Source organism: Pipistrellus kuhlii, unplaced genomic scaffold (assembly GCF_014108245.1).
Source record: "Pipistrellus kuhlii isolate mPipKuh1 unplaced genomic scaffold, mPipKuh1.p scaffold_m20_p_78, whole genome shotgun sequence".
In the NCBI taxonomy this organism is placed as follows: domain Eukaryota; kingdom Metazoa; phylum Chordata; class Mammalia; order Chiroptera; family Vespertilionidae; genus Pipistrellus; species Pipistrellus kuhlii.
The window spans coordinates 45,547-72,138 of NW_023425582.1; the positions used below are offsets into that span (position 1 = coordinate 45,547).

Here is a 26,592-nt window from a genome sequence, read left to right on the forward strand (position 1 = left end):
TCACCCCAAAGTTGAAGTACACTCCCGGCACGCGGGCGATGTGGGGACAGGCTTCCAGGTAACATGTGGCTCTGAGGCCAGAGGTGTGGCTCTGCCGCCCCCTCTCGTTTTAGTGCATTTGCTGGGTGACATTGGTTAACGAAGCTGCACAGGTTCCGGCGTGCGATTCTCTACACATCTGGGTGCTCACCACGCCCGCCCAGCCTGGCCTCCTCCGTCTCCCTTTGTGCCCTGTGCCCACCCCTCCTGTCTGTTTACTTACCTCTCCTCTCCTACAAAGAGGGCTTCTTTCATCCTTTAAACTAGGGGTGTCGAACTCAATCAGAGAAGGGGCCAAAATCTAAAATCCAGTCTAAATCGCGGGCCGAATGGTTTACTGAACAGTCATAAACTGTCATTGTGATGGAAACGCAGCGGAGTGCAGTGATGACAGCGCGGTGCGGGCCACATTGCAAGGCCTGGCGGGACGCATTTGGCCCGCGGGCCTTGTGTTTGACACATGTGCTTTAAACCCTGAATTTTTTTTTTTTAATATGTTTTTGATTTCAGAGAAAAAGGGGGAGGGAGAAACATCAATGATGAGAGAACCATGGATCGGCTGCCTGCTGCATGCACCACACTGGGGATCATTGAGCCTGAAACTAGGCATGTGCCTTGACTGGGAAGTGAACCCTGACCTCCTGGTTCACAGGTTGATGCTCAACCCGAGCCATACCAGCCGGGCTCCTCTGGGAACTGAAGGGCCAATTTTCCCCTGAGCATGGCCTAGAGACGGGGGTGATGGCAGTGGAGCAGGGCTTTGGAACTGGTACATCATGGGCACAGGAACTAGGAGCCCCTTTGGATAAGAAGACTAAACCAAGAGCCAGCGCCTGGGCTTCCTGTTTGTAAACGTGTAAGCACCAAGGTAAGACAACTGTGAGCCCGCAGAGTGCGCCGGGCCAGCCGCAGTGAGCCTCGGAGCCAGCACGCCCGGGCGGAGTCCGCTCCAGGCGATGTTCCTGCCGTGTAGTCCAGCCTCCACCAGCGGTTCCGTACAGTCCCATCAGCTCATAACTTTCCGATCACGGGATAAATACTAATAAAAGCTGGTGTTTTTCAAACCAACAGACTTCGGACCATCCAGTTAAAACAACTGAGGAACCCTCCCGTGGAGGGTTAGCCTGGTGTCGCGAGGATTCCGCTAACAGGACAGGTCCAGCCTTAGGTTTGCACCTCCTGAGTGAGGCTAACCGTGTTGTGTGCCCCTAACGTGTCACACACATGCTGGGACGGTGCCCGCCTGTCCCCCAGGAGCCCAGGTCTGTGCAGCACCAACACGCAGCGCTGGGCAGGAGGAGGGTGACACCGAGGCAACAAAGCGACTGTGATAACATGACCTGTGATAACATGACCTGTGATAACACACAGCCGTAACCCGATGCTTCCCAGACCAGCGCTGCCAGACACGGTGACATTCGCCAGCAGCCGCGTCAGAGCCAGCGAGCAGGTGGGATTCGTGCCCATGTTCACTGGGCAGAATGGATCCCTGTCACCACAGGCGTCCTCACGAGCAAGAGGAACAGGCTGCTGCACCTTCTTCTGTGGACTAGCCCTTAAAACCTGGCGTGCAGCTGACACATACCGCGCGTTTCACAATTCAAGGGCCCCGGGGCCCCAGGACTGAGGCCACCCCGGGCAGTGCAGGTGAGAAGGCAGGTGTCACACACGTCTCAGAGGCCTGCGCTGGGGGAGCCAGGGGCTGTCGGAAGCTGACGTAACAGCAGGAGAGGATCGTGGAGAGGACTTCCTGGCAGCGGGGGAAGGGTGATGAGGGGTCCCTGTGCATCAGGCCCAGATGGGGAGGTGCCAGGGAAATGCAGAGGATGCAGAAGCCCGCGGTGCAGGCGGAAGCGACCCACTGACCCGTAACTGGGCCCCGACCCCCGTCTCCCGGCCCCCGGGCTGTCCTTTGGCGCACTGCATGGCCAGTTGAGGCCCCATCGCTGGCTTTATGTTTGACTGGAGCCACCCTCAGTAATAAACCGACCAGGAAGTGAGTGCCACCTGGGGGGTCGGCAACACGCAGACGCCGTGCTGCCAAAAGCTCCAAGCAGGACGCGCCAGGGGCCAGAGACAGACGCAGGAGGGCCAGCCCTGGCTGGTTCTGACCCAAGTCCTTTACTGGAGGAGATGAACCAGAGGCCTTACAGACCAATGTGCTCTGCCCACGGCCCGGCAATAGGTGGTGGAGACCTGGGAGGTGGTAGGAGCTGGGAGGAGGGGGGGAGGGGAGATGTCTATCATACTACCAACAACAGAGAGGGAGGATACACAGAGACCACAGTCACCCTATCACTCACAGCAAGGCACGCATGCAGCACTCGGCACCGACTCAACGGACTTCATTCCACGTCACAGCGTCACGTGCAAGTGAGACCGACAGGCCGGCACCTGAGCTCACAGCGGCAGTGTTGGCGTCCGGAGCCCGCTGGCGGCCAGTGGACAGGATCTGCGCTGATCGCAATGAGAGGCAGGGTGGGACAGAGTCCCAGCGCAGCACCGGGAGCTGGGGTTCCTGGGGGCGGGGCCGGATGGATCGGGGCCTCTGGGGTGGGGCAGCTCCACTTGGGGTGCACACCTTGCTCCATCCATCCTCCCACATCGCTTTACAATCTGGGAAATTGAGGCTCAGAGCCCTGCCACCCCTCCCCCCATAAGGGAGCATCGGGAGGGGGAAGGGCCGGGAAGGGCCGGGAAGGGGCGGGAAGGGGCCGCGCTGGGAGACGGTGCTGTCAGTGACATGGCCCAGACGCACCGCAGCCTGAGCTCCCCAAACAGAGCTTCGTGCACGTGACCTCTGGCCTGTAACCTGAATGACCACCCCCTCAGCCCAGCACCCCAAATCTAACAGCCCCTGCCAAGGCCGACCTGCACCTGGACCTTCTCGGGGTGAGTCTGGATGTCTGGCAGGCACTCTGTGTTGTCCATTCCAGATGGGCAAGTTTTCTACACGTTTCGCTCGTAGTTTTTGAAGGGCTCATCAGATCAGACCACCTTACTGAGGAGACTCTTCAGCCACATGACACTGCGAGGAGCAAGTAACACTCACGCCCTCCGGATGGCTGCGCCATGGGAAACCTCGAGAAGGAAACAGGACAGGAGTCCCTGCTGCGGACTCCCAGGATTGGACAGGACCAGCCACCGCCGGCTTGAGCTTTGGCACGCTCAGGGAGACCTCAGTGGGGAAGTGGTCGTGCAATGGAGTGCATATAACCTACCTAACGCGCTGCTCAATGGAGTGTTTCCATGTCTTTTCTTTAAACTTGCTTGATCCTTTACCAAATACATAGTTTATGCATTCAGGGTGCAGGGTCAGCAGGAAGCCTGTTTCAGGCAACAGAAGACGGGGGGGGGGGGGGGGGGGGGGAGAAGAAGGCACTTTTTTGGGGCGCAGAATGTTCAGCACAGATGTGAGAGACAGTGAAGGTTTATTTATTCTTTTACTTTCACCCAAACACGCCCATCTCTGGAGAACATAAAAGCAGGCACAGGGGACCGAGGCAAATCAGCACAGGAACCAAAGTGAGTGACACCACGTGCGTAGGAAATAATTCAGGTCATTTCCGCACACATTAAAAAGAAACTGCTAACTTCCAAACATTTTGGTACAAATTTTTAACAAATGTTTTACAGGCCTTTGTGAGAAGAATGTAAGTCACAAACATGGTGTTTACGTGAGCTCGAGCAGCTCACTTGGCCTTCTTAAAACCCATCCCAATCAATGCAATTCTTCAAGTGTAAGTCGCTTCCCAGACTTACGATTCAGAGCTTAGCCATCACCTTCAAACAGCTACCCAGCCTGCGGCAGCCCGCCTGTCAGCAGGTCTGACGTTAACACTTTAAAAAGCATGCACCCAAGGCAGCCCAGCTCCACTTCACCGGTCAGAGAAAGTGGCAATTTGGTCTGAGGACACTGTCAAAGGCCTCACAGACAGCCGCCACGCCCAGGCAGCGTTCGTGTCCACCTGCTGTACAGGTGAGGCCCACGGCCCGCTCTTCCCATCCTGGAGAGTCAGGCAGGACTCCCCGCCATCACTGTGGTCCCTCCCGATGGGCTGGGGGGCTCAGCAGCAGCCTCGGGCAAACCCACTAGCAGGAGCAGGACGGCCGCCTTAGGGACCAGCAGGCATCACGTTCAATGGCGACACAGGAACAGAGCAGGTCGCACGTCAGAAGTCCTTCACACAGACCCTGTGAGACCAGGTCCCTGACATGCAGGTCGTGGTCGAGGGGACAGCGGACTGCGCCCTGTCGCACTGGCTCGAGGCCCGGCGTCCTGACGGGACCTCACAGGCCCTTGCCGTACAGCGGTGCCCCGGCAGGGCTGGAGAAGGGGACGCTCCCACACACACTCCCTGGCGCCCCCATGTGAGCCACGAGCACCTGACTGGCCACACAGAGGACCGCCACGGGATGACAAGGCGTTTTGGGGGCCATTACTCTAAACCCAGAGTGAGGAGAAGGCACGGGCAGGTAAGCCAGCAGCGGGGAGCTCCAGCACAAGCTGGGGTGCGGGCCCCACAAAAAGTAAAGGGCTTAAGGCTTCAGGTGCGTATGGCACAGGTGCTGTCAGTTCTGAGAGCCCTGCTGGAGTCTGCAGAGCTGGGCAGTGCAAGTCCTACACCACGTGACCGCCTGGCTCGCACACTGCCACTACTCTGCACAGTGGGAGGCGTGCGATTAGGCTGCTCCACAAGCATCAGAAAGGCGTTACTTTGCAACTATAAAGTGAAACCAGCGCAGGAAGCAGTGCTCACGAGGGTGCGTCCCGCTCTGCCTCGGCCTTCCACCGGAGTCTCTCGCTGACTTGGAGGAAGGTGCGCAGAAAGAGCAATGCCATGGAGCTGCAAGGTTCTCAATATTTTATGACCCGAGTGTGGACCACTCAAGTTGTAAAAACTGGAAATAACACTGTCAGCGACACGTACTGCGAATGCTCTCTCGTGCAGCCACTGAGGGACACGGTGATGAGCCCTCGGGGCCGCTCGGAGCTGGCCTGGCTCCGGACAGCACCCAGGGCAGCGGCCAGCCCGAGTCCCCAGAGCCCGGCTCCAACATCAGAGCCCCCGAGTCTGCCGAACACCTGGACCCAGCTCCCGGGAGAGATTCTATTGTGCCCAACACTCCGTCAACAAGCTTTATTTACACTCGGACGTCACTCACGAACTGCCACGACCACGCAGCACCCAGATGGAGCCTACGCTTTGATACTGACCCACAGGCAGCCGAGGAGGGTGCCGTAGAGCCACGTCTTCACGTACAGCTTCCTCCCGGCCTCGGTGGCCAGCATGCCCGCGGTCAGGCCGCTCATGACCAGCAGCGACGGCAGCGTCTTCCTGAGGCTAAGTTTAGAACTGACACTTTCCCCAGGAAACCTGTTCCTTCTGTCCGGATCCGGCGAGTCATAGAATTCGATCAGCAACCTGTGGCCAGGCGGAGAGTTTTACGTTCAGTACCAGTCATTTCAATCTTTCAGTCCACAGTCCCTCTCAGGTCTAGGTATGGCTGGAGTCACAGGTGCTCGCAGAGATGAAGGGGCACCAGCGACGGGGCTTACCCGCAGCCCCTCAACTCTGAAAAGAGCCGGCGTGCTTGGCGAGCAGCGCGGATTCCGTGCCAGGGCCTCCCGCCACAGTGGGTGCTTCTGTTTTACAACCTGAGCCCTTTAGAGTGGCCAGGCCCTGGCTCAGGCCGGGGGCGATACGCCCTCAGTTTTCTCCATCTCCCCAACTTCCCTCCTCCTCCCCGCAAAAGCCACAGTCTCTCATTCCATGGTACTGTAAAAGCGGCTGACAGGGAAAACCGCATCTTTAATCCGTTCCCCATCTTATTTTAGAAATGCAAAGTGTTAATAGCAGGCCACAGTCAACATAAAAAATCCCGAACACGCCGAAACCGGTTTGGCTCAGTGGTAGAGCATCGGTCTGTGGACTGAAAGGTCCCAGGTTCGATTCCGGCCAAGGGCATGTACATTGGTTGCAGGCACATCCCCGGTAGGGGGTGTGCAAGAGGCAACTGGTCGATGTTTCTCTCTCATTGACGTTTCAAGCTCTCTTTCTCTCTCCCTTCCTCTCTGTAAAAAATCAATAAAATATATATTTTTTAAAAATCCCCAACACAATAGTACAAAAAGGGGAAGTCCACCCTGGCTGGTGTGGCTCAGTGGATAGAGCATAAACCTATGGACTGAAGGGTCCCAGGTTTGATTCCCAGTCAGGGCACATGCCCCAGCTACAGGCTCGATCCCCAACAGGGAGTGTGCATAAAGCAGTCGATCAATAATTCTCTCTCATCATTGATGGTTTTTTTTCTCTCTCACCCCAACCTCTCTGAAATCAATAATATATATATTGATTTCATGACATTCATGCACTTAGGGGGGAAGGAGAAAGAACAACTCTCAGCCCTGCCTGCAGCCTCTCGCAGTGGAGTGGGCCTAAGCCAGCAAGCGAACATCTCCCAAGGGGTCTTAGTGCTGCCACCCCAACCCCTGTGCTCACCAGCGGTGAGCCTAGCTTCTGGCTGAGGGACACTCCCCCTGTGGAAGCTCACTGACCACCAGGAGGCAGCTTCTGTGTTGAGTGTCTGCCCCTGATGGTCAGTGCAAATCACAGCAACCAGTCATTCTGCCATTGATTGATTTGCATATTAGCCTTTTATTTATAGGATATATATATATATATTTTTTTTCTCCTTCAAAAGCAGAGCTCTGTGGCTCCCCTTTAGAAACACGTGGCATCCCACACCAATGTCCTCTCCCGCGCCTGGCGGTCGGACCCGTTCTTGAGGAGGTGGCACTCCAGTCCGACCCATTTCTTTAAATAACCAATGGGAGGCGGCAGGACCTGGGCAACCTATAGGAAGTAGGTGACCAAATAGCACTCAGCCAATGAGGAGCCGAAGGAGGGACTACATACAGACCCGCCCCAGGTGCGATCCTGCACAATGGCTGCTCCTAGCTGGTTAGGTCTCCTTTCTCCATCTTGTTTCTGGGCCGTCCCCACCCCCATCCCCTGGAACTGGGAGGTGAGCGGGGCTCACAGGGAGGAAGGCCCGCTGAAGCTGAGCCTGCCGCTCACCTGTCCTTGACCTCGAATCGTTCGTGCAGCCACGTCCTCATGAGCGAGCGCTCCTCCGGGACGTCCTTCTTAGCTATGCGAGCAACGTGGATGTGGATTTTTGGACAATCTTTGCAGAGAAATTCTAACAAAAACAAAAATATTTCATTCTTTTACTCTAGAATTCATGGTTATGCGAAATAATGAAAATAAAGCAAAAAAAGTTTTAAAATAGAGTGCAGATTCCTTAACAAACGGGTAAAGGCCCTCAGTGGAGGCTGGGGTTCCAGCTGAAGGGGGGTCATAACTTCATCCACCGCGACCACGGCTCTAACCCCCCCAGCCAATGCCGGGACCTCCTGGGACCCTGGGACCTGGTGGGATGGCGGGCCCTGTGGGCCCTGTCGCCAGCCCAGGGGCGGGAAGGGGCTGGACCTGCTGCAGGTGCGCCGGCCCCTCTGAGGGGCCCCTGACTGGCACCATCACACCCACGGGTCACCTTCCTGAGGCCGTCCCTGCTTCCCAGCACATCATGTGCCCCCATGGTCACTGCTCCCCCCAGACTGGGAGCCCACACGGGGAGGGCGAGGAGAGGGGTGTGTGTGAGCACTGGGCCCATGGGCACTTCTTCCCGGATCCCTGGTCCCTGCCCCCACCCCAGCCTCCCTCTGTTACGGAGGCCCTGTTCCAGCCCCAGGACTTCTCTGGCTTCTGCTTGGCTGCCTGCTCTCCTGGCCCTGCCTGGCACCCAGCCCCTACACAACTCCAGCTCCTGGGAACATGCATAAGAAGTCCTCAAGAAGAGGCAATCCTCCCGAGAGACTTCAGGGACGACTAAGCTCCCTGGGGGGAAGCAAGTGGGAGGCTGAGACCTTTAATTTCCAGCTGATATGAGGTCCCATTGTTCTGATCAGTTCGCTCCCACCCCATAACCCACAGACCCCACTGCCCTGTAGCCTACAGCACACAGACCCCGTGGTCCACACCGCCCACAGACCCACAACCCCCAGCCCACAGCCCCCATGGCCCACACAGCCCACAGACCCCATGGCCCACACCGCCCACAGACCCACAACCCCCAGCCCACAGCCCCCATGGCCCACACAGCCCACAGACTCCGTGGCCCACACCGCCCACAGACCCACAACCCCCAGCCCACAGCCCCCATGGCCCACACAGCCCACAGACTCCGTGGCCCACACCGCCCACAGACCCACATCCCCAGCCCAGACTCATGGCCCACACCGCCCACAGCCCCCCAGACCCCGTAACCTCAGTACAGAGGTACAGCCTCTCCCCTCTTAGACCCACACCTCTTCCTTGCCACGTTAGTCATCTTATTTCTTATATAGACTTCAGGAACAAACTGGCTTTGATGGCAAACATGCAAAAGTACTACAACAGGGAAGACTGATCTTTCAGTATTTTGGTAATGCTCTTCCTCACTTGTGCCCATGTGGACACATGAGCCCAGCCCCATGTGCAGAGTGTGAGCTATCACAGCGTCTCCTCCTCACCTCACCCTCTGGCTTCCACTCTCGCTCACAAACAGGCAGACCAGCTGCCCCGTCCCCGAACCTCCCTGACGTCTGAGCGCTGGGGCGGCTGCGGGTGCACTGCCTGGTGGTACACTGTCTCCAGTAAGACTGGGCGGGGGGAGGGGGGCGGGAGGGGGGAGGCGCCGACAGGCACGCTGTCGTCACTCCACCTGCTCCTCACAAGCCAGCGTGGGCATGTCTGCACCCCGGAGGGAGGACATGCGGGGCCCAGAGGCCCGAGGCACCCGCCAGGCCTGTGGTTAGGCCCGTACGCAGGACCCAAGCAGCGGGTTGTGACAAGCAGTGGCACCGACAGCACCGCTGGCCTGTGACTGGGATGGCAGCTTACTCGATGGGGGAAAAGCAGGGTCTCCTGTCACCTGAACCTGCCTTTTTCTCACTGTGCATGTGGCTTCCACTTTCCCTGTGAACCCTCAGCCTGTGCCCACTCTTCCTGGGCACGGCACCCTCCTGCCAGCCTGCAGACCACACCACACATCAAGGCAGCTGGCCTTCCTCCTGAGCTGAGCCGCAGGCACGAGTCCCACCTGTGTCCGCCCTGCCTTCCAGTCTCAGGCTGGTCTAGTTCCCACAGAAAGCCACCTTAACCAACAGAAAGGATGGGTTGTTTTCTCCACGGCTGCAGTGTGAGTCAGAGAGCCACCTGCTCACACACAGGGACAGACTGTAACGAAGCAGCCATAGCCAGCTGCCCCGTAGGAGTAGCAGTGGTGGGAGGGGCGGCTGGGCATCAGGCTTCCTCCAGGCACTGTCACCTGCTGGAACAGAGCCAGCCTGTGCCTGGAGGAGCCGAGAGCAGCTCCAGGTAAGACTGGCCAGGAGACGGCTCACCAACACCCGGCCTCGCCTTCCGCTCACTACACCCAGCCTGGCCTTCCGTCACCGACACCCGGCCTGGCCTTCCACTCACTACACCCGGCCTGGCCTTCCGCTCACTACACCCGGCCTGGCCTTCCATCACCGACACCCGGCCTGGCCTTCCGCTCACTACACCTGGCCTTCTGCTCCAAGGGTGCGGACCGAGGCAGCACTGCATGGAGAAGGGAGAGCCCACCGCAGGCTGGACTATGGGTACTTGCACGGCAGGTGGAAGAGTTGGGTATTCATCCTACGGACACTGGCCCAGCCCCTGAGTTCTCACCCTCAGGGACACAGGCCCCCGAGGGGACCACTAAAAGCTGCATTTTACAAAGGTTATTGTGACTGTAGGGATTTTACTTGGTTTCCATAAAAATAAAAAGAGGTTTAATCCTATTTTAAACACTATCTAATAAACTAATGAAAACAATGTTGAACTTAATGCATGTATGTTTTCAAATGTAAAAACACGTCAACAGCTCCTTGAGTGGTTAAGAAGGCCTCTGGGGAGGGTGTGGGGACCAATGGACATGGGGTTGGTAGACAGCAAGCTGGTCCATTGTACACTCCGTACAGCTTTCATGTTAAACTGCGTGATGCATGATGTTCCCCAAGTCCCACTGAAAATGAAGACCCTCCGCCTCCTGGAGGCACAGGTAAGAGCCATCACTCTGACTTTGGGGTGACCGTCAGGTTTCCTGACCCACCACCTCTCCACACGCACACCCCGCCCCGGGCCTCCCTGCTCCTCTCTGTGCCGTTTGCACGTGCAGTGAGCGTGGGCTTTCTTCTCATTTACTAGCGATCCCAAGAGGCGCTATGACGAGCTCGTGGGTACCACACTGACGGTGGCCAACTCGAGGGGCCAGCCTACCCCAGCTCCGCTCCTGTCACAGCGCAGTGGACACTGAGAGGGGCCCAGGGCAGCACACTCCTCGCCTTCTCCATGCAAACCTCCTCAAAGCAGGAGGGTCTGTTGTTTAACTGAAGATCAGCTCACAGAGCGCTCTGTTTTCTCCTGTCACACCTGACAGTCACGGCTCAGCGTCCTGAAAACCTGGTGTGTTTGGGAAAAGGCCACACTATTTCATAAATACTGCATGCAAATGCATGCAGATGAGCGGGCCCCACCCCCTGTGGGGACTTTGGGTGGAAAGAGGCTGAGTTCATGACAATGGGCTTGTCTACAGGACTCCTGGCATTTACACATTACAGACGAACACGGAATCTGGAGAATACAGGACACAGACTGGCTAGAGACTCACCGAACATGGAAGGCGCCTCTTTCCGTTGCCCCTTGTCATCCACAGTCCCTTCAAAGGCCACGGTGACGTCGTAGATGGCATCCAAGTAGTTCTTCATGGAATCAAAGGCAATGTGTGTAGCCTTCACTCGCGGTGTGAGCACATGCTTCAACACGGGCAGGCCTGGAAAAGAGCAGGCTCAGAGTGGCGACTCGGGCTCACACCTCGCGCACACCTGCACCATGGAAGGTTGAGACAGACGAGGCCACGCCCTCACACACGCTGGACTTGAGGACTGGAACGTGCCGGCTCGTGACGATACTGAAATCACAGCCAGCACCTGTGTGAGCGAGACGCATGGCATGGGAGTTCAGGGCCCAAGGGGGCCTCCGCCTGGTGACCTCCTCACTGGGCAGCAGGCTCTCGAGGCTCCAAGCCCAGGATTCCCACCAGCACCTGACTGGCCGTTGTGGAAGGCACCAGCCTGGGACTCCAGTTTTTGGTGCACTTTTCTAGGAAATGGAGATCTAATGCACACAACACAGAACTTACCCTTAAAGCCACAGTTCAGTAGATTTCCGTATTCAAAAAGCTGTGCAACCATCAGCACCAGCAAACCCCAGGTCATTTCCTCACCAGACGCCTGAGCCCAGGCAGGCAGTGCCTCCCCCTTCCAGCGGCCACACTCCTGCTTCCGGCCTCGATAGCGCTGCCTGCTAGAGCATGTCACAGGTGGAATCACACGGTGTGGATGTCTGTGATTGTGGCCGTAACGCACTCACACTTGGGCCGCCTACTGTGGCCCGCTCCTCCACAGCTGAGTGGCATCACGTGGTGTGGACAGCACGTTCCCATCACCGCTGACGCTATAGGCTCTGTGGCTTTCACCCTTTGCTACACATGCATGTCAACCACCAGGTACACGCGAATGCTGCACATATACACATAGGTAAGGTTGTGTACGAACATAGGATTTCAATTCTCTTGGGTATGTTTCATCATTTTTTAAAAGTTTCTTTATAAAAACCTTCTTTACTGCCCTAGCTGGTTTGGCTCAGTGGATAGAGCGTCAGCCTGCATAAGGAAGGTTCCTGGGTTCGATTCTGGTCAAGGGCACAGGCCCAAGTTGTGGGCTAGATCCCCAGTAGGGGGCATGCAGGAGGCAGCCAATCAATGATTCTCTCTCATCATGGATATTTGTCTCTCTTCCTCTCTGAAATCAATAAACATATATTTTTTAAAAAAACCTTCTTTACCTGAGAAAACATTTTAATTTAATAATAACCACGTGCCATCAGTGCTCCCACGAGTGCTAAGAGCCCTGCTTCCTCCTCTTCCTAAGGCCGTGCTTTCGCTCTCCTGGGGGAGACTTTCTGGACAGTGTCACCAGGAGCAGCTCTCAGAGGAGGTGACAGGAAAGCAGACCTCTGCTCCCAACCCAGGGAGCCCATCAGGGAAGGCCGCCCAGCTTGGAGAGGAGGGGGAGGGGCCACCCATCCTGGAGGAGAGAAGGAAGGGGAAAAGGGAGGGGGAGGAGGAGGCCTGCCCAGCTCTGAGGAGAGCAGGAGGGGCCGCCCAGCACACAGAGGAGCGGAGGAGGAGCAGCTGCCCAGTGGGCCTTGGAAGGAATGCTAGAAATGCAGAGGCTGTGGGAACAGTGGAGGTTCCCACACCACGTGGCCCAGAGCAGAGCAGCTCACTCTCCTCACAAACTTAAAGCCCAAGTCTGATTAGCGGCCCGCCAGGGGGCATTCCTTTGTCTGCCCTTCCTTCCTTGCTGCTGGCTCCCCTCCTCACAGGTGGCTCTGTGTGCAGCTCAGAGCACGCTCCCCGACTGCACCGCCAGGTCCCACACAACCCCGTGTTGCTCAGCGGGAACAAGTGATCAGGAGTCCAACTTAATAGACAGCTAAAGACAAAGTAGTATTTCCAAAGAACGCATGGTAATAAAGGTTTGGAAAAAACAGCTTGGTGTAAATGGTTAAGAAATACCCACCACTGCCCGGCAGGGTGGCTCAGTGGTTGAGCATCGACCTATGAACCAGGAGGTCACGGTTTGATTCCTGGTCACAGCACATGCAGGCTAGATCCCCAGTAGGGGGCATGCAGGGGGCGGCTGATCCATGACTTTCTTTCATCATTGATGTTTCTCTCTCTCATTCTCCTTTCCTCTCTGAAATCAATAACAAATATTTAAAAAAAGAAAAATACCTACCACTAATATATATGCACATGACACTACCCCCCAACCTCCACCAAGGCACTATGATCAGCACTAAACACTCAGCACGCTTTCTGGCCCAAGCCGCCTCCTGCTCCAGCTCTACCTTCAGCTCCAAAGGCAGTGCCAGCGAGGGAGGAGGAGAGGAGGAGATGGGTGACAGCCAGCAGAAAAGCATCTCAGAAGGATCGGCCACCACACTCCCCACTGAGAAGTGGCCACTGGGCAGGGTCACCTGTTACCTGAACCAGCATCTCCAGTGAGTGAGGCTTGAGTGGGCTGGGGCGTGTCCATGTGTGCGGTGAGGACGGACCTTGTCCCTCCTGTGTTTATGAGTCCAGTCACTCTCCAGGGCATCGAGCAACAGGAGAAAACCAGTTGATTGGCTCAAACCTGAGAATTCTAGGTTTGTGCCACCCCCAACATAGCGGTGAGCCCTACGAACATCCTAGCACTAGGGTTCAGGAAGTGGGTGTGGTCACGCCAGCTGCTGTGGGAAACCCTACTTATTATTTTATTTTTATCTAATACTATTTTGCTATCTAGCACCTTATTTTTATGTATTTACTAGAGGCCCTGTGCACAAAATTTGTGTGGGGGGTAGGGAGGTGGTGGTGTCCCTCAGCCTAGCCTGCACCCTCTCCAATTTGGGACCCCTGGAGGGACATCCCTCTCACAATCCAAGACTGCTGGCTCCCAACTACTCGCCTGCCTGCCTTCCTGATTGCCCCTATCTGCTTCTGCCTGCCAGCCTGATCACCCCCTAACCACTCCCATGCCAGCCTGATTGATGTCTAACTGCTCCCCTGCCAGCCCGTTTCCCTCCAACTTACCTCCTCTGCCGCCTGGTCACCCCTAACTGCCCTCCCCTGCAGGGTTGATTGCCTTCAACTGCCCTCCCTTGCAGGCCTGGTCCCTCCCAACTGCTCTCCCTGCTGGCCATCTGTGGAGGCCATCTTATGTCCACATGGGGGCAGCCATATTGTGTGTTGGAGTGATGGTCAATCTGTATATTACTCTTTTATTAGATAGGATAGAGGCCTGGTGCATGGGTGGGGGCCAGCTGGTTTGCCCTAAAGGGTGTCCTGGATTAGGGTGGGGGTTCCCTTGGGGCATGGGGCAGCCTGAGCAAGGGGCCTGTGGTGGTTTGTAGGCCAGCCACGCCCCCCAGCGACCCAAGCAGAGACCCTGGTATCTGGGATATATTTACTTTATACAATTGAAATTTTGTAGCCTGGAGTGGAGCCAAGCCTCCTTTCTTGCTCTGTGGCAGCCATTTCTGCTGGGACTTTATTTCCTATAATTGAAAATTTGTAGTCTTGAGTGTAGGCCTGGGCCCCGTCTCATTAAGGGTGTGTGGAAAGCTCTGCTTCCTCCATTGCCAGGGAAACGCCTCCCTCCTGCTCTCTGTGGCTGTAGCCATCTTGGTTGGGTTTAATTTGCATACTCGCTCTGATTGGCTGGTGGGTGTGGTTTGTGGGGTGGGGTGATGGTTAATTTGCATATTACTCTTTTATTGGTAGGCTACAACTTCTTTATGTTCTGCTAGAGGCCCAGTGCACGAAATCCCTCAACCCCACCTGTACCCTCTCCAATCTGGGACCAACTGGGGGATGGCCAACTGTCGATTTAGGTCCGATGCCCTCCCCTGCGAGCCTGGTCACCCACGACTGCCCTCCCCTCCTGGCCTGATCACCCATAAGTGCTCTCCCCTGCCATAACCTGCCTCCTCTGCTGGGACTGGCCTCCTCCATACTACACAGAGCCTCAGGAACCCCAGGCCTCACCATGAGGAACGACCACGGGGCCCCGTCTTCACCGTGCATGTGGCCATCTTGTGGTGGCCATCTTGTGATGACATTGTGTGAGGGTGTCATGTGAAGCTTTTATTATATAGGATTATACAATACCTCACCTATGATGCTGAACCTATTCTTACCATTGTTTTCCTAATGACTAGTTCCATATTAGCTTTTCTGAAAATAAAATTCTACTTTTGCTAATCTACTAGTATAACAGGGAGCAGCCTTCCATACACATCTTGCTTGCCTGGCATAAATAGTCTCTTGAAGACGCTACCAATATTTCAATCTCTCAAAATCTCATTTTGTTCTGGAGAGACTGTAGTTAAACAAAATCTTGAACAATTTTTTGGGGGGAATTTAAATAGTCTTTTTTAAAAGAATGGCTAACATTTAGTTTCAAGTACTAAGAAGGGACTTTAGAGTTCATTAATATAACAATCTTTGAAGTAAACAATGTTAAGAATTCAAGACCCTATAACACAAATATGTTAAATAACAACCCTAATACTGAATCAACATATTTTGTGCCTGACCTTTTTTAAGCAATACTCCCAGGGATTAGCAATAACCAGGCCTTGATACATTGGGTTAAGACAGACATCAGCCACCCCCCTCCCCCACGCCACACACACCTGCTCAGCCAGCAACACCACTGTTGACAGGGAAGTAAGAGTGGTGCCTGGTATAATGACCTAGATGGGTAAACAAGTGTCAGTTTTTTAAAAATCTCAATTGTTTTTCTATTTGCTAAGTCAGGATCAAATGAAGGTATTTTAGGAACAAAAATGAAGGTATGTTTAGTAGCAAAGCATATCAATACTAACAAATTACTAATTTCAACTTTCTTGACGAAAAATTAACAGGTGGAGAAAAAGTCTTTTGTTTTTGTTTTCATGTAATCTCATTAGGAGCGGCAGGAAAACAGGAAACACTATTTCTAGACCTACTGCTCACAAGTCAATCTCCTTGTGAGTACGGCACGAATTACTTCCTAGTCACTAGAGAACAGACTTCCAACAGACCACAGCGGTGCTCCTGGTTTCAGAATTTAAAGGAGGAAAGTGAGCAGTCAAACATTACATCAGTAATAGAAGTTTTTCTTCCCTTTTGGTAGCTTTGAGGAAGATCTACAACTCAGAAAAATGGAAGCCAACAGCTGGTCAATTACAGGTGACTGGGTTCTTGGTAGACTAAGAAGCTAGGATGCATATGACTATTACACTATTACAAGTTACTAAAAGTACTTGTTTTAAAACAAAAATTGCTGTGGATTTAAAAAAAAAAAAGTAATTCTTAGTAGGCATATAAAGAGCCATCTCAGTTAATGAGATTAAATAATAAAGGTGAACTGGATTTGAAGTGACAGATTAAGAAATAGATATTACAGCCGAAACCGGTTTGGCTCAGTGGATAGAGCGTTGGCTTGTGGACTCTAGGGTCCCGGGTTCGATTCCGGTCAAAGGCATGTACCTTGGTTGCGGGCACATCCCCAGTGGGGGGTATGCAAGAGGCAGCTGATGGATGTTTCTCTCTCATCGATGTTTCTAACTCTCTAATCCTCTCGCTTCCTTGCTGTAAAAAACCAATAAAATATATTTAAAAAAAGAAAAGAAAAAAGAAATAGGTATTACATCTCATTACACACAGAGAAACAGCGTAGGCCTCCTAGGCTGAGGTGTGCCCCCCATTCCAGTTGGTTCTGGGCCCTGGCCCTGGGCCTGAGCTGGAAATGGGCCTCTGGGAGGCAATTAAGATTCCAGGAGGTCAGCACTGCAGGGCCTTCACCCAACAGGGCTGTGCGCTCCCAAAGAGAGGAGGCACAAAGGAGCCTGTGTGTTCTCCGGAAAGGCCACGTGAGGACACGGCGGACGGGCAGCCTCCCACGCCATGAGGATGGTTCTAACCAGAAACCGTGGCCACCGAGGCCGAGGGGGCCAATACCGGTCCTGGAACTTGGATTGAAATGATGACTCTGAGTAAATGTAACACAGTGAACAAATCTGTTTGCATGCAAACGTTTGTTTTACCCAAACAGGATACACACACACAATACATGCAGTTAACGCTGAACAACACTGTCAGGGTACCAACCCCCACCGTCCAAACTTCCGGTCGTGTCTGCCTCCAGAAGAGCCCAGCCTTCCCTTGGAATTGGGAAGGCTGGCTCCAGGGCACCCAAGGATGCCTAGTGCCTTAAGTGAACGAACAGCACGCGCAGACAGCCGCCCTCCACAGCTGCTGTCTGCAAACATGAAGCCACTGAGCCTCCCAGAAGCCCGTGACAGACAGATGCTGTTAACTCCTGTCTAAGGAGGAAGGAGACCGAGCAAAGGAACCAAGGCCTGTCTGGGTTCCAGAACTCAGACTCATTTGGGAATGCAGCCCCCGCTCATGGTCACGTCCATCTCAGACTGTATCCTGGCGTGAGGAAGGTGAAAGAGGGAGAGGGCCTAGCTATGCCAGCTGATGTAGCCAGCCCAGGTGGGGCACGCAAGTCACCTGCCACCTGCCCACCTGACACAGGGAACAGTCACTTGGGACCTTCCAGCCTGCCCACTGCCACTTCCAGCTCACCCTGAGGAGCAGACGGGCCAGCCTCCCTCTGGAGCCTGCCCTGAGGCTGACTTGGGTGCACTCAGCTGCTACTGTCTGCAGTCACTCCATTCTCGGGAGCATTCACATCAGATCACAATGAATTAACTAAAAATGAATAAAATTAAAAATTTATTTCCTCACTGCACCGGCTGTGTTCTGATGTTCCTCAGCACATGGGAGAACCACCACCTGGTCACGAGCTCCCTGCAGCCCACTCTCGGGATGGCAGCGCCTGAGCCTGCTCAGTGTCATCAGGAGGCGTTCGCTCAGGACGTTCCCACAGACAGCTCATCCACCAGAGAAAACAGCAGAGCTGCTGCTTTATGTTTACCCCGATTTGCTTATGTCGAATCGTTGCTGGTACACAAGTTACCCACTTTCTAAAACATAGATGCCAGGGACATTCTCATTATCGGGGACATAAAGCAGCTTCCAAGTCCGTGACCCAATGTATGTCAGGTTCTTCAACAGACACGCCCATACCTTCTAGTGTGTTCTTACAGACTGACCTGGGTCTGTCCCATGAGGTGTATATCTATATATATTTTTTTAAATAAATCTTTATTGTTCATATTATTACAAATATTCCTCATTTTTCCCCCTCCATTGCTCCCCTCCACCAGGTTCCCAACCCACCCTCTGCCTTTTCCCCACCCTCCATTGTTCTCATCCATAGGTGTACAGTTTATGTTCAGTCTCTTCCCGCATGCCCTCACTCCCCTTTTCCCCGAGAATCGTCAGTCCACTCCCCTTTCATACCTCTGATTCTATTATATTCAACAGTTAATATTGTTCATCAAATTTTTTTAATTCCCTTGGTTTTTAGATTCACTTGTTGATAGTTACGTATTTATTGTTCATAATTTTTGTCTTTATTTTCTTCCTCTTCCTAAAGAACCCCATTCAGCAATTCATATAATTCTGGTTTGACGGTGATGAACTCCTTTAGCTTTTTTTTATTTGTGAAGCTCTTTATCTGGCCTTAGATTCTGGGCGATAGCTTTGCTGGGTAAAGTATTTTTGGCTGTAGGTTCTTGTTATTCATCACCTTGAATAGTTCTTGCCATTCCCGTCTAGCCTGCATGGTTTCCGTTAAAAAATCAGCTGACAATCCTATGGGTGCTCCTTTATAGATAACTACCTGCTTTTCTCTTGCTGTTTTTAATATTCTCTCTTTGTCTTTTGCTTTTGGAATTTTAATTATGATGTGTCTTGGTGTGGTCCTTTTTGGATACCTTTTGTTTGGAGTTCTGTGCGCTTCCTGGAGTTGTAAGTCTAATTCTCTCACCAGGTGGGGGAAGTTTTCTGTCACACTGTTTCTTCCAGTATGTTTTCAGTATCTTGCTCTCTCTCTTCTTCTGGGACCCTCATAATTCTGATGTTGGTTCGCTTGAAGTTGTCCCAGAGGTTTCTTACATTATCTTCAACTTTCTGGATTCTGTCTTCTTGCTTCTGCGGAGCAGTGTCCTCTGGCTCTTTATGTTTCAAATCTTTGACTTGATTCTTGTGATCTTCTGTTTTTAGGACTCTGTATAATATTTTTCATTTCAGACAATGTATTCTTTATTTCTAGTTGATCCCTTTTTATTTTTAGTTGATCCCTTATCATATCCTCAGGGGTCTCATTTATTTTATCAGCCTTTTCTAGGAAATTCTTGAAAAACCTTATAAGTGTGGTTTTGAACTCTATATCCAGTCTCTTTTTGTCCTCTATTTCTTTCGTTTGTGTTCTGTTTCCTTGTTTCGGCATTTTCGCTGCTTTCCTGAGTTGGTAGGGTGGCTTTGTGTGTTAAGGTGTCCTATATGGTTCAGCGGGTCAGTCTCCCAGTTACCTGAGGTGGACACTCTTGGTGTCCCCTTTTGTGGACTGTGTGTACAGCCTTGTAGTTAAGTCTTGATTGTTGTTGGTATCACTGGGAGGAACTGACCTCCAGGCCAATTGGCTGTGAGGATCAGCTGTGTCTATGCCCAGAGACAGCTTTATTCGACTAGACTTGGAAAATTGCAAAAGCCTCTGTGTTCAGCTTGGATGGGGAGGAGTTTCAGGGTGGAGCCTACAGCCTTGGCTTTCGTCAGCCCTGCCCTATGAGGTTCCTGAGTCTCGGTGTTCCTTAGTGTCCTTCGGTACTCGCTGTAAGCACCTCTGAGAGAAAGGTGCCCTCGAGTTTTGCCTGCTACCAAACAGCCTAGGCTCTCCCCCAATGAGCCTGAAACTAGGGTTCAGTGCAGTTGGAAGTGGGATTGGTAGTGGTGTTCAGAGCAGTCTGAAGCTTTTGTCTCCTTCCCACTAGGGCAATCTAGCAGCAGAGTCAACAGTCCATCTTCTGCGCAAAATGTGCATGCCTCCGGGACTGCCTTTTGCCACTCCCCTGAGGTTCCGCCTTACAGCCCAGGCTCCCAGGGTCTGGCCCAGAACTGGGTTCAGTGCAGTCGGAACTGGGGCTCAGCACAGTTCAGACAGGGTTAGGGTTAGGGGTTAGGGGTTAGAGGTTAGGGGTTAGGGTTAGGGTTTTTATCTCCTTCCCTCCAGGGAACACCAGAGTTTTTATCTCCTTCCCTCCAGGGAACACCAGCCAGGCACTCAGCCTCTCCCTCCTCTCCGGCTCCATCCTCTCCCTGTGCGTACCATGTCTCCGTATCTTAGGCTTTTACAGCTCCTCTGATTTTCCTTCTGGTTTTCTCTTTCCTTCTTGTAGAATTTCCAGTCAGTCAACTTTCCTGTAGTTCTGGATAATGTCCATTTTGTATTTTAGTTGTATTTTTTTGAAATTGTTGTGTGAGGCTGCAGTTAGGTGTTTACCTATGCCGCCATCTTGTTTTTCCAATGTGTATATATATATTTTTAAATATATTTTATTGATTTTTTTACAGAGAGGAAGAGAGAGAGAGATAAAGAGCTAGAAACGTCGACCAGAGAGAAACATCGACCAGCTGCCTCTTGCACACCCCCTACCAGGGATGTGCCCGCAACCAATATACATGCCCTTGACTGGAATCGAACCTGGGACCTTTCAGACCGCAGACTGACGCTCTACCACTGAGCCAAACCGGCTTCGGCCCAATGTGTATATTTTTTAAGAGATGAGGAAAGAGACTCAGTAACACCAGGAGCCTGCAGCCAGATAAACAGGAAGTGCCACCATTTGGATCCCAATCCAGGAGTGGAAACACTTCCGTCACATCCAACAGAACCCAGACTGTGCATCGTGCCCCACACGGATGTCACCTATACCCCGGCACCCACACAGATGTTATCGACATGGCGCTTGGCCAGTCTCTGAACGCACCTCTCAGATGTGTGATGGCGGCATGTGTAACCCATTTCCTAAGGGTTACACACACATTCACTCAGGGAAAATACACTCACTCATTCATCTCAATTGCTGTAAAACATAAATATCTTCTCTAGGAACAAAGATGTAAAAGGCCATCTTCTTTAAAATGGTTTTTCAAAAGCAGCAAAGGCTCGCTTACCTTCCTGAGCAGCGAACATTTGACTGTCTGAAATGACCTTTGTTAACTCGGGGTTGTACCTCGTCCCCTCTGGAAAAATCACAAGGTACATCTGTGGGCAGAAAGGGCAAGGTTTGCTGTTAGCTTATCAAGGCCAACCCACAGAGGCTAAGAGAGCGTCTCCCACGGCCAGGAACACACATATGCACTTACACCTGACCTTTCTTCCAAGCAGAGAAACCAAAACACAAAATTCAAATCGTCTTATCTAGCACAGACCACATTCAAAACGCAGTCTGCGCTCACTGTAAGGCAGTCACCAAGAAGCTACCTTTTCTCATTACCTGTTCATAGTTGCTAAATGAAAACTCGGCCACAAAATGCTGACTCGTGCAAAGCCTCCATTAAGTAATCATATCCTATATAATAAAGAAGTAATATGCAAATTGACCATCACATCCTCATAAAATGGCTGCCTAAGACTAGGCCAGGAGGGGGGTTAGTGAGGGATGATCAAACGACTGAACAGCAGGCTGCATGGGGCGATCAGGTCAGCGGGGTGGGGGGGTCGGGGGGTGGAGATGGGGATGATTAGGACAGCAGGGGGGACTGTGAAGAGCGACTAGGCTGGTTGTGGGGGGCGGGGGGGGTGCAGTTTGGGGTGACCTGGTAGGCAGAGGGGGGCAGTTGGAGGCGAGCAGGTTGACAGGAGGGCAGTAAGGAGTGACCAGGCCAGTGGAGAGGGGGCAGTTAGGAGTGACCAGGTAGGCAGGCAGGTGAGCGATTAGGAGCCAGTGGTCCAGGATTGTGAGAGGGATGTCCAACTGCTGGATTGGGCCTGAACTGGCAGTCCAACATCCCCTGAGGGGTCCCGGATTGGAGAAGGTGCAGGCTGGGCTGAGGGAACTGTCCCCCCATGCGTGAATGTCATGCATCAGGCCTCTAGTAATTAATAAAAGAGTCCCCCTCCCAATTCTGCAAAATGACTTTTAAAAGGCATAAATTGTAGATATCTGTGTCCCTAAGGACATGTTATTTGAGGGAAATAATATATAAATACGTAAATTCCCATAATATAAAATGTGTAAGTGTTCACGTTTCAAAAAGTACACAGTGCTACTTGCGAGTTCCCTTGCTGCATGCTAGCTTGCGCCCCGTACATCGGGCCCTGGGGGGATGGCACTTCATCATGTGAGCTGAGTAACCCTTGGTCTGGGCGGTCACTTACCTGCTTGGGAAGTCAGAACAGACACCGTGAAACTACAGGGTGAACTCCTAGCCTCAGCCTACTACAGAAATGACACCAACATGTTTGGCAGCCAAAGGACAAAATAAGACAACCCTCCCCCTTTTCAAATGCACCCACACAGAAGGTAGCAATAGATGTCAGCCTCAATGCAAAACTACACTATGAAACTTCCAAAGAAAACTGGAAAAAGGCTTGTAATCTTGAGTTTGGCAAAGAATTCTAAAATAGGACACAAAAAGCATAAATCTTAAGAGAAAAATCAATGAATTAGAAAAACTAAAAACTTGTTCTTTTTTTAAAATACATTTATATTGATCAATTGATTTCAGAGAGGAATGGAGAAGGAGAGGGAGAGAGGGAGAAGAAGAGAGTGAATCATTGATCAGCTGCCTCCTGCACACCCCACACTGGGGATCGAGCCTGCAACCCGGGCATGTGCCCTAACCAGGAATCCAACGGTGACCTCCTGATTCATAGGTCAACACTCAAGCACTAAGCCACCTGGTCAGGCAAAACTGTTCTTCAAGCCACTGTCAGGAACATGAAAAAGCAGCCCACAGACATGACAGCAGTTAGGTATTTTATTGTCCCAAATTGAGATAAGCGGTGGCACCTCCACCCAAGGACAACCTACTCAGCAGTGAGAACAAAGACACTGATCCACACTTCACATGATTACATGGATGAATCTTGAAAAAGACATGCTAAACGGAAGAAGCCAGACATCCACCCTGCTAAACAGCCCAAGCTGTGTGACTCCCTTTACCTCCCTGCAGTGACAGGAAGCACAGCAACGACCAACTGCCAGGGAAGAATGGCACAGCCGCACTCGAGACTCGGAAGTGACCGACACCCCTGACTGCTCAGTCTCCTGGGCGAGTGCACACAGCACTCCCACCCAGTCCTACCTGCACCACCTGGGCGTGTGCACATAGCAGTCCCACACAGTCCTACCTGCACACCTGGGCGAGTGCACACAGCACTCCCACCCAGTCCTACCTGCACCACCTGGGCGTGTGCACATAGCAGTCCCACACAGTCCTACCTGCACACCTGGGCGTGTGCATACAGCACTCCCACCCAGTCCTACCTGCACACCTGGGCGTGTGCATACAGCACTCCCACCCAGTCCTACCTGCACCACCTGGGCGTGTGCATACAGCACTCCCACCCAGTCCTACCTGCACACCTGGGCATGTGCATACAGCACTCCCACCCAGTCCTACCTGCACCACCTGGGCGTGTGCATACAACACTCCCACCCAGTCCTACCTGCACCACCTGGGCGTGTGCATACAGCACTCCCACCCAGTCCTACCTGCACACCTGGGCTGTACATACAACACTCCCACCCAGTCCTACCTGCACCACCTGGGCATGTGCATACAGCACTCCCACCCAGTCCTACCTGCACCACCCGGGCACACCAGCTGCTGTGAACTCTTCCCCAGCATGCGCTGAGGGCGGACATGAAGAGGAGGGATGGGACCCAGAGGAGGAGAAGGAGCCTGACCAAGGAGGAGAAGTGCTGAGCCACAGGCCACCCACGCACTGTGTCCTGGGTTCTGGGGGAGCAGGGAGAGGCGCCAGCAGCGTCTTTCTAAGTGAACACTGAGATTATCTGGAGGAAGGGGAAGCGAGAGAGCCACATTTTGCGAAGTAATACTGACACTGAGTGCTTCTCTGTCTGTAGATACTGACATTATTTTTTACTTCTCATTAACTGGATCTACACAAGAAGTGCCACGGCCCTCACGCATAGAGCAGCAGCCTGACCCGCTGATGTGGAGGCCCAAGCAGAGGGGGCTGAAGTGTAAGGTGACAGGCAGCCGCCTGCTATTTATAGACTAGACACTGTGCCCTCCCTGCCTGCTCTCTCAGGTCACACTGAGCCCAGCACAGGCCATGGCCATCCGTCTGTAGGCACCTCCTCACGGCCCCAAGTGCCTGCACTATGGGGAGGGCTTCTGTGGCCTTCACAAGCCCTGCGTTACTCACGATACACGGACAACAGACGTGCAGACGATTCTTAACTGCGCCCCGAGCAGGGGTGGCAGGCACTTACCGGGGTCCCGGCGCTCACGTAGCTCAGCAGCTTCCGGCGCATCTCCGTCTCCTTGAAGCACGCGCTCCTCTTGACGTAGATGCCCCCGTGCTGCCAACAGGCCAGAGAGCGTTACTTCACAACACCCAGCGGCCGACACCAGGCAGGCGGGCAGTCAACTACTGTACAAGTTCCAATATTCCCACCTAAGAACATGAGCTGAGCCTTCTCCTATGCAGTAGCACAATTCAAATAAAACTGCATATTGCAAAGTACATTATCTTTGTTTTGTTGGCAGTTAAAATAAAAATGTTTTATTTTTAAAAAATGAATTTTTAAGATAAAAAACTCGATCACAAATGCATCTTAGTTCTCAATTTTTCCACTAATTGTGACATCACTGCAAAGTGTCCTTAAAATGTCCATGTTTGTGGTCTCTGGGGTGTTAGAAACCAGCCGGACTAAGACATGTACACAGCACTGCCGCATGTACACAGAACTGTGTCCCAAATTCTTGGTGAAGCCCTGCCCTGCGAGGTGCCAGTTTGGGATGGGCCTCCAGGGAGAGATGTAGGTCACGCGTCCCCAGGTGGTCCTCCGCAACAGGACAGGGCCTGCCAAGGAGTGGAGAGAGGACACGGGGGAGGTGTCAGCCGCAGGGAGAGGCCGGGAGGGAGGAGAAGCCTGCCAGCACGGCCCCGCTGCCCTCTCCCCGGGCCGTGAGGAAACAGGCTGCTGCTGTGTGCTGGCTGCAGGAGCCCGGCCCCCACAGAACCGTGTGGGAACCTTATTCAGCTCCGCATCAGGGCAGCGTTCGCCTCTCCTTTAGTGCTGCTTCCCTCTGTACTACGTCGGACTCGTCTGCAGTGAGCGAACTGGCTGGATTTGTGCTGTCCTGACCCAGAGTCTGAGTGACAGGAAATGACAAGAGAAGCAAGCAGGGGCAGCCTCGGGAGGAAGCAGGAGTCTTCCATCAGGTGGGGCTCCTTCCACGTATGCACAGGCCATCAGAGTGCAGAAGACACTCAAAGGGCCGCTGTTCATTCACCCAGACAGGACTGCCGAGAGCCCGTCCTGTTAGAGGTCAAAGCCACGGCCGGCACCCAGCACAAGGAGAAACTTCCCGAGCCTCCAACGATGTCCTGTCTGTTCTTCACAGTGTCCTCCCTGTCCCCGAACTTGCTTACTGAAGTCTATTTTAATTCAAAACATCCCAAGATACTGAAGGGAAGACTAGGCATCTTTCTCTAAGACGCTCACTGAGCAGGGGAAGGGGCGTGTGACACAGAAAGTGTAAGAGAACGTGGTGCTTTCAGAAAGAGCCCCAAGGAAAGGCAGGACAGAGAGAGGAAGCGGCAGCGGAGGGTGTCCTGGTGACGCCCATCCTGGGCCCTGGCACTGATGTGAGGCTGAGAACAGCCTGGGGGAGGGGAAGAGGGAGGAACACCCGCCTAGAAAGGCAGCTGCTAGGGAGGTCAGGGTGGGCCATGGGACAGGAGTGGGGCCTGCCTCCCCCAGAACACAGGGCTGGGCGGGAAGTGCCGGCATGTTTTGCTGGGGCTGTGGCAGCACCTGTCCTGGCAGATCCTAGCACAGCACGGCACAACCAAGCCTGGCATGGAGCACGACCATGCCAGGCAGGCCTCTCCAGGGAACAGAGCAGGCATGTCCCTCTGCAGCTGGCCAGGCAGACGCAGGCTACAGAGTGACTCTGGCCGAAGCCCCACCAGCTTAGGGACCTGGAACAGGCCCACTGTGTCAGGTTGGTCTGTGTTGGTAAAGGGCACGGACTGAGGCTTCTCATGTTACCACGGGATCTGCATGCTCTCAAAACAAGACACAAGACCCCCAGGTATTCTGGGCAAACATCCCCAGGTCACTACTACATGGTAGAACCCTACCAAGCCCCCAGCTAAGTTTAAGGCTGATCTTCAACTATTTCATAAAACTGTGATTTTGGTTTTTATTTTTTGAGACTACAGTCTGTCTTGGGTTGAGAAGGTCAAGGAAGAGAAGAGAAGAGAGAGGATCCTAGTAAAATGGAAATGAAGGAAACTGAGGTTGGGAACAGTGGGAGTCAGTTGTCTCTTTATTTTGAAAGATGCCTTGACTTCTGATTCCTTTAGAATTCCAAAACATTAGAGAATCTATTCGTAAGTATTCTTTGGTTCATGGGTTGCCAGTCAACCACTGACCCACACTGGCTGGGCCACAATCACTTTTATTATCGGTTTCTTAAGGTAATTGTCTATCAAATTCTATGCTGTTAAATGCCCCTATTTGTCTGATTTCTGTACATTTGCATTTTTGCTATTTAATAAAACTAAATAGTAATAGTAATAGTAATCAGACATGTATATAAATACACACCATTGAAAACCTGAAATAAAATTACTTCAATTTAGTAAAAGCTATTAAATTCATAAAAATGACCCCCCAACCTGTACATTTATATTAAGTGTAT

At 52.9% G+C, this 26,592-nt stretch overlaps 1 protein-coding gene across 1 annotated transcript in view; it reads right to left on the reverse strand.

Annotated features, from left to right (window-relative positions):
• Positions 1-3,453: 3,453 nt before the first annotated feature.
• AGPAT5 (1-acylglycerol-3-phosphate O-acyltransferase 5) overlaps positions 3,454-26,592 on the reverse strand; it is a 38,701-nt gene continuing 15,562 nt past the window's right edge. The window contains exons 4-8 of the mRNA XM_036423170.2: positions 24,150-24,239; positions 20,857-20,947; positions 10,783-10,944; positions 7,122-7,245; positions 3,454-5,465 (exon numbers count right to left, since the gene is read on the reverse strand). Of these exons, the coding sequence (XP_036279063.1) occupies positions 5,240-5,465; positions 7,122-7,245; positions 10,783-10,944; positions 20,857-20,947; positions 24,150-24,239 (693 nt within the window). The 3' untranslated portion in view covers positions 3,454-5,239. The remainder of the gene's footprint in view (positions 5,466-7,121; positions 7,246-10,782; positions 10,945-20,856; positions 20,948-24,149; positions 24,240-26,592) is intronic.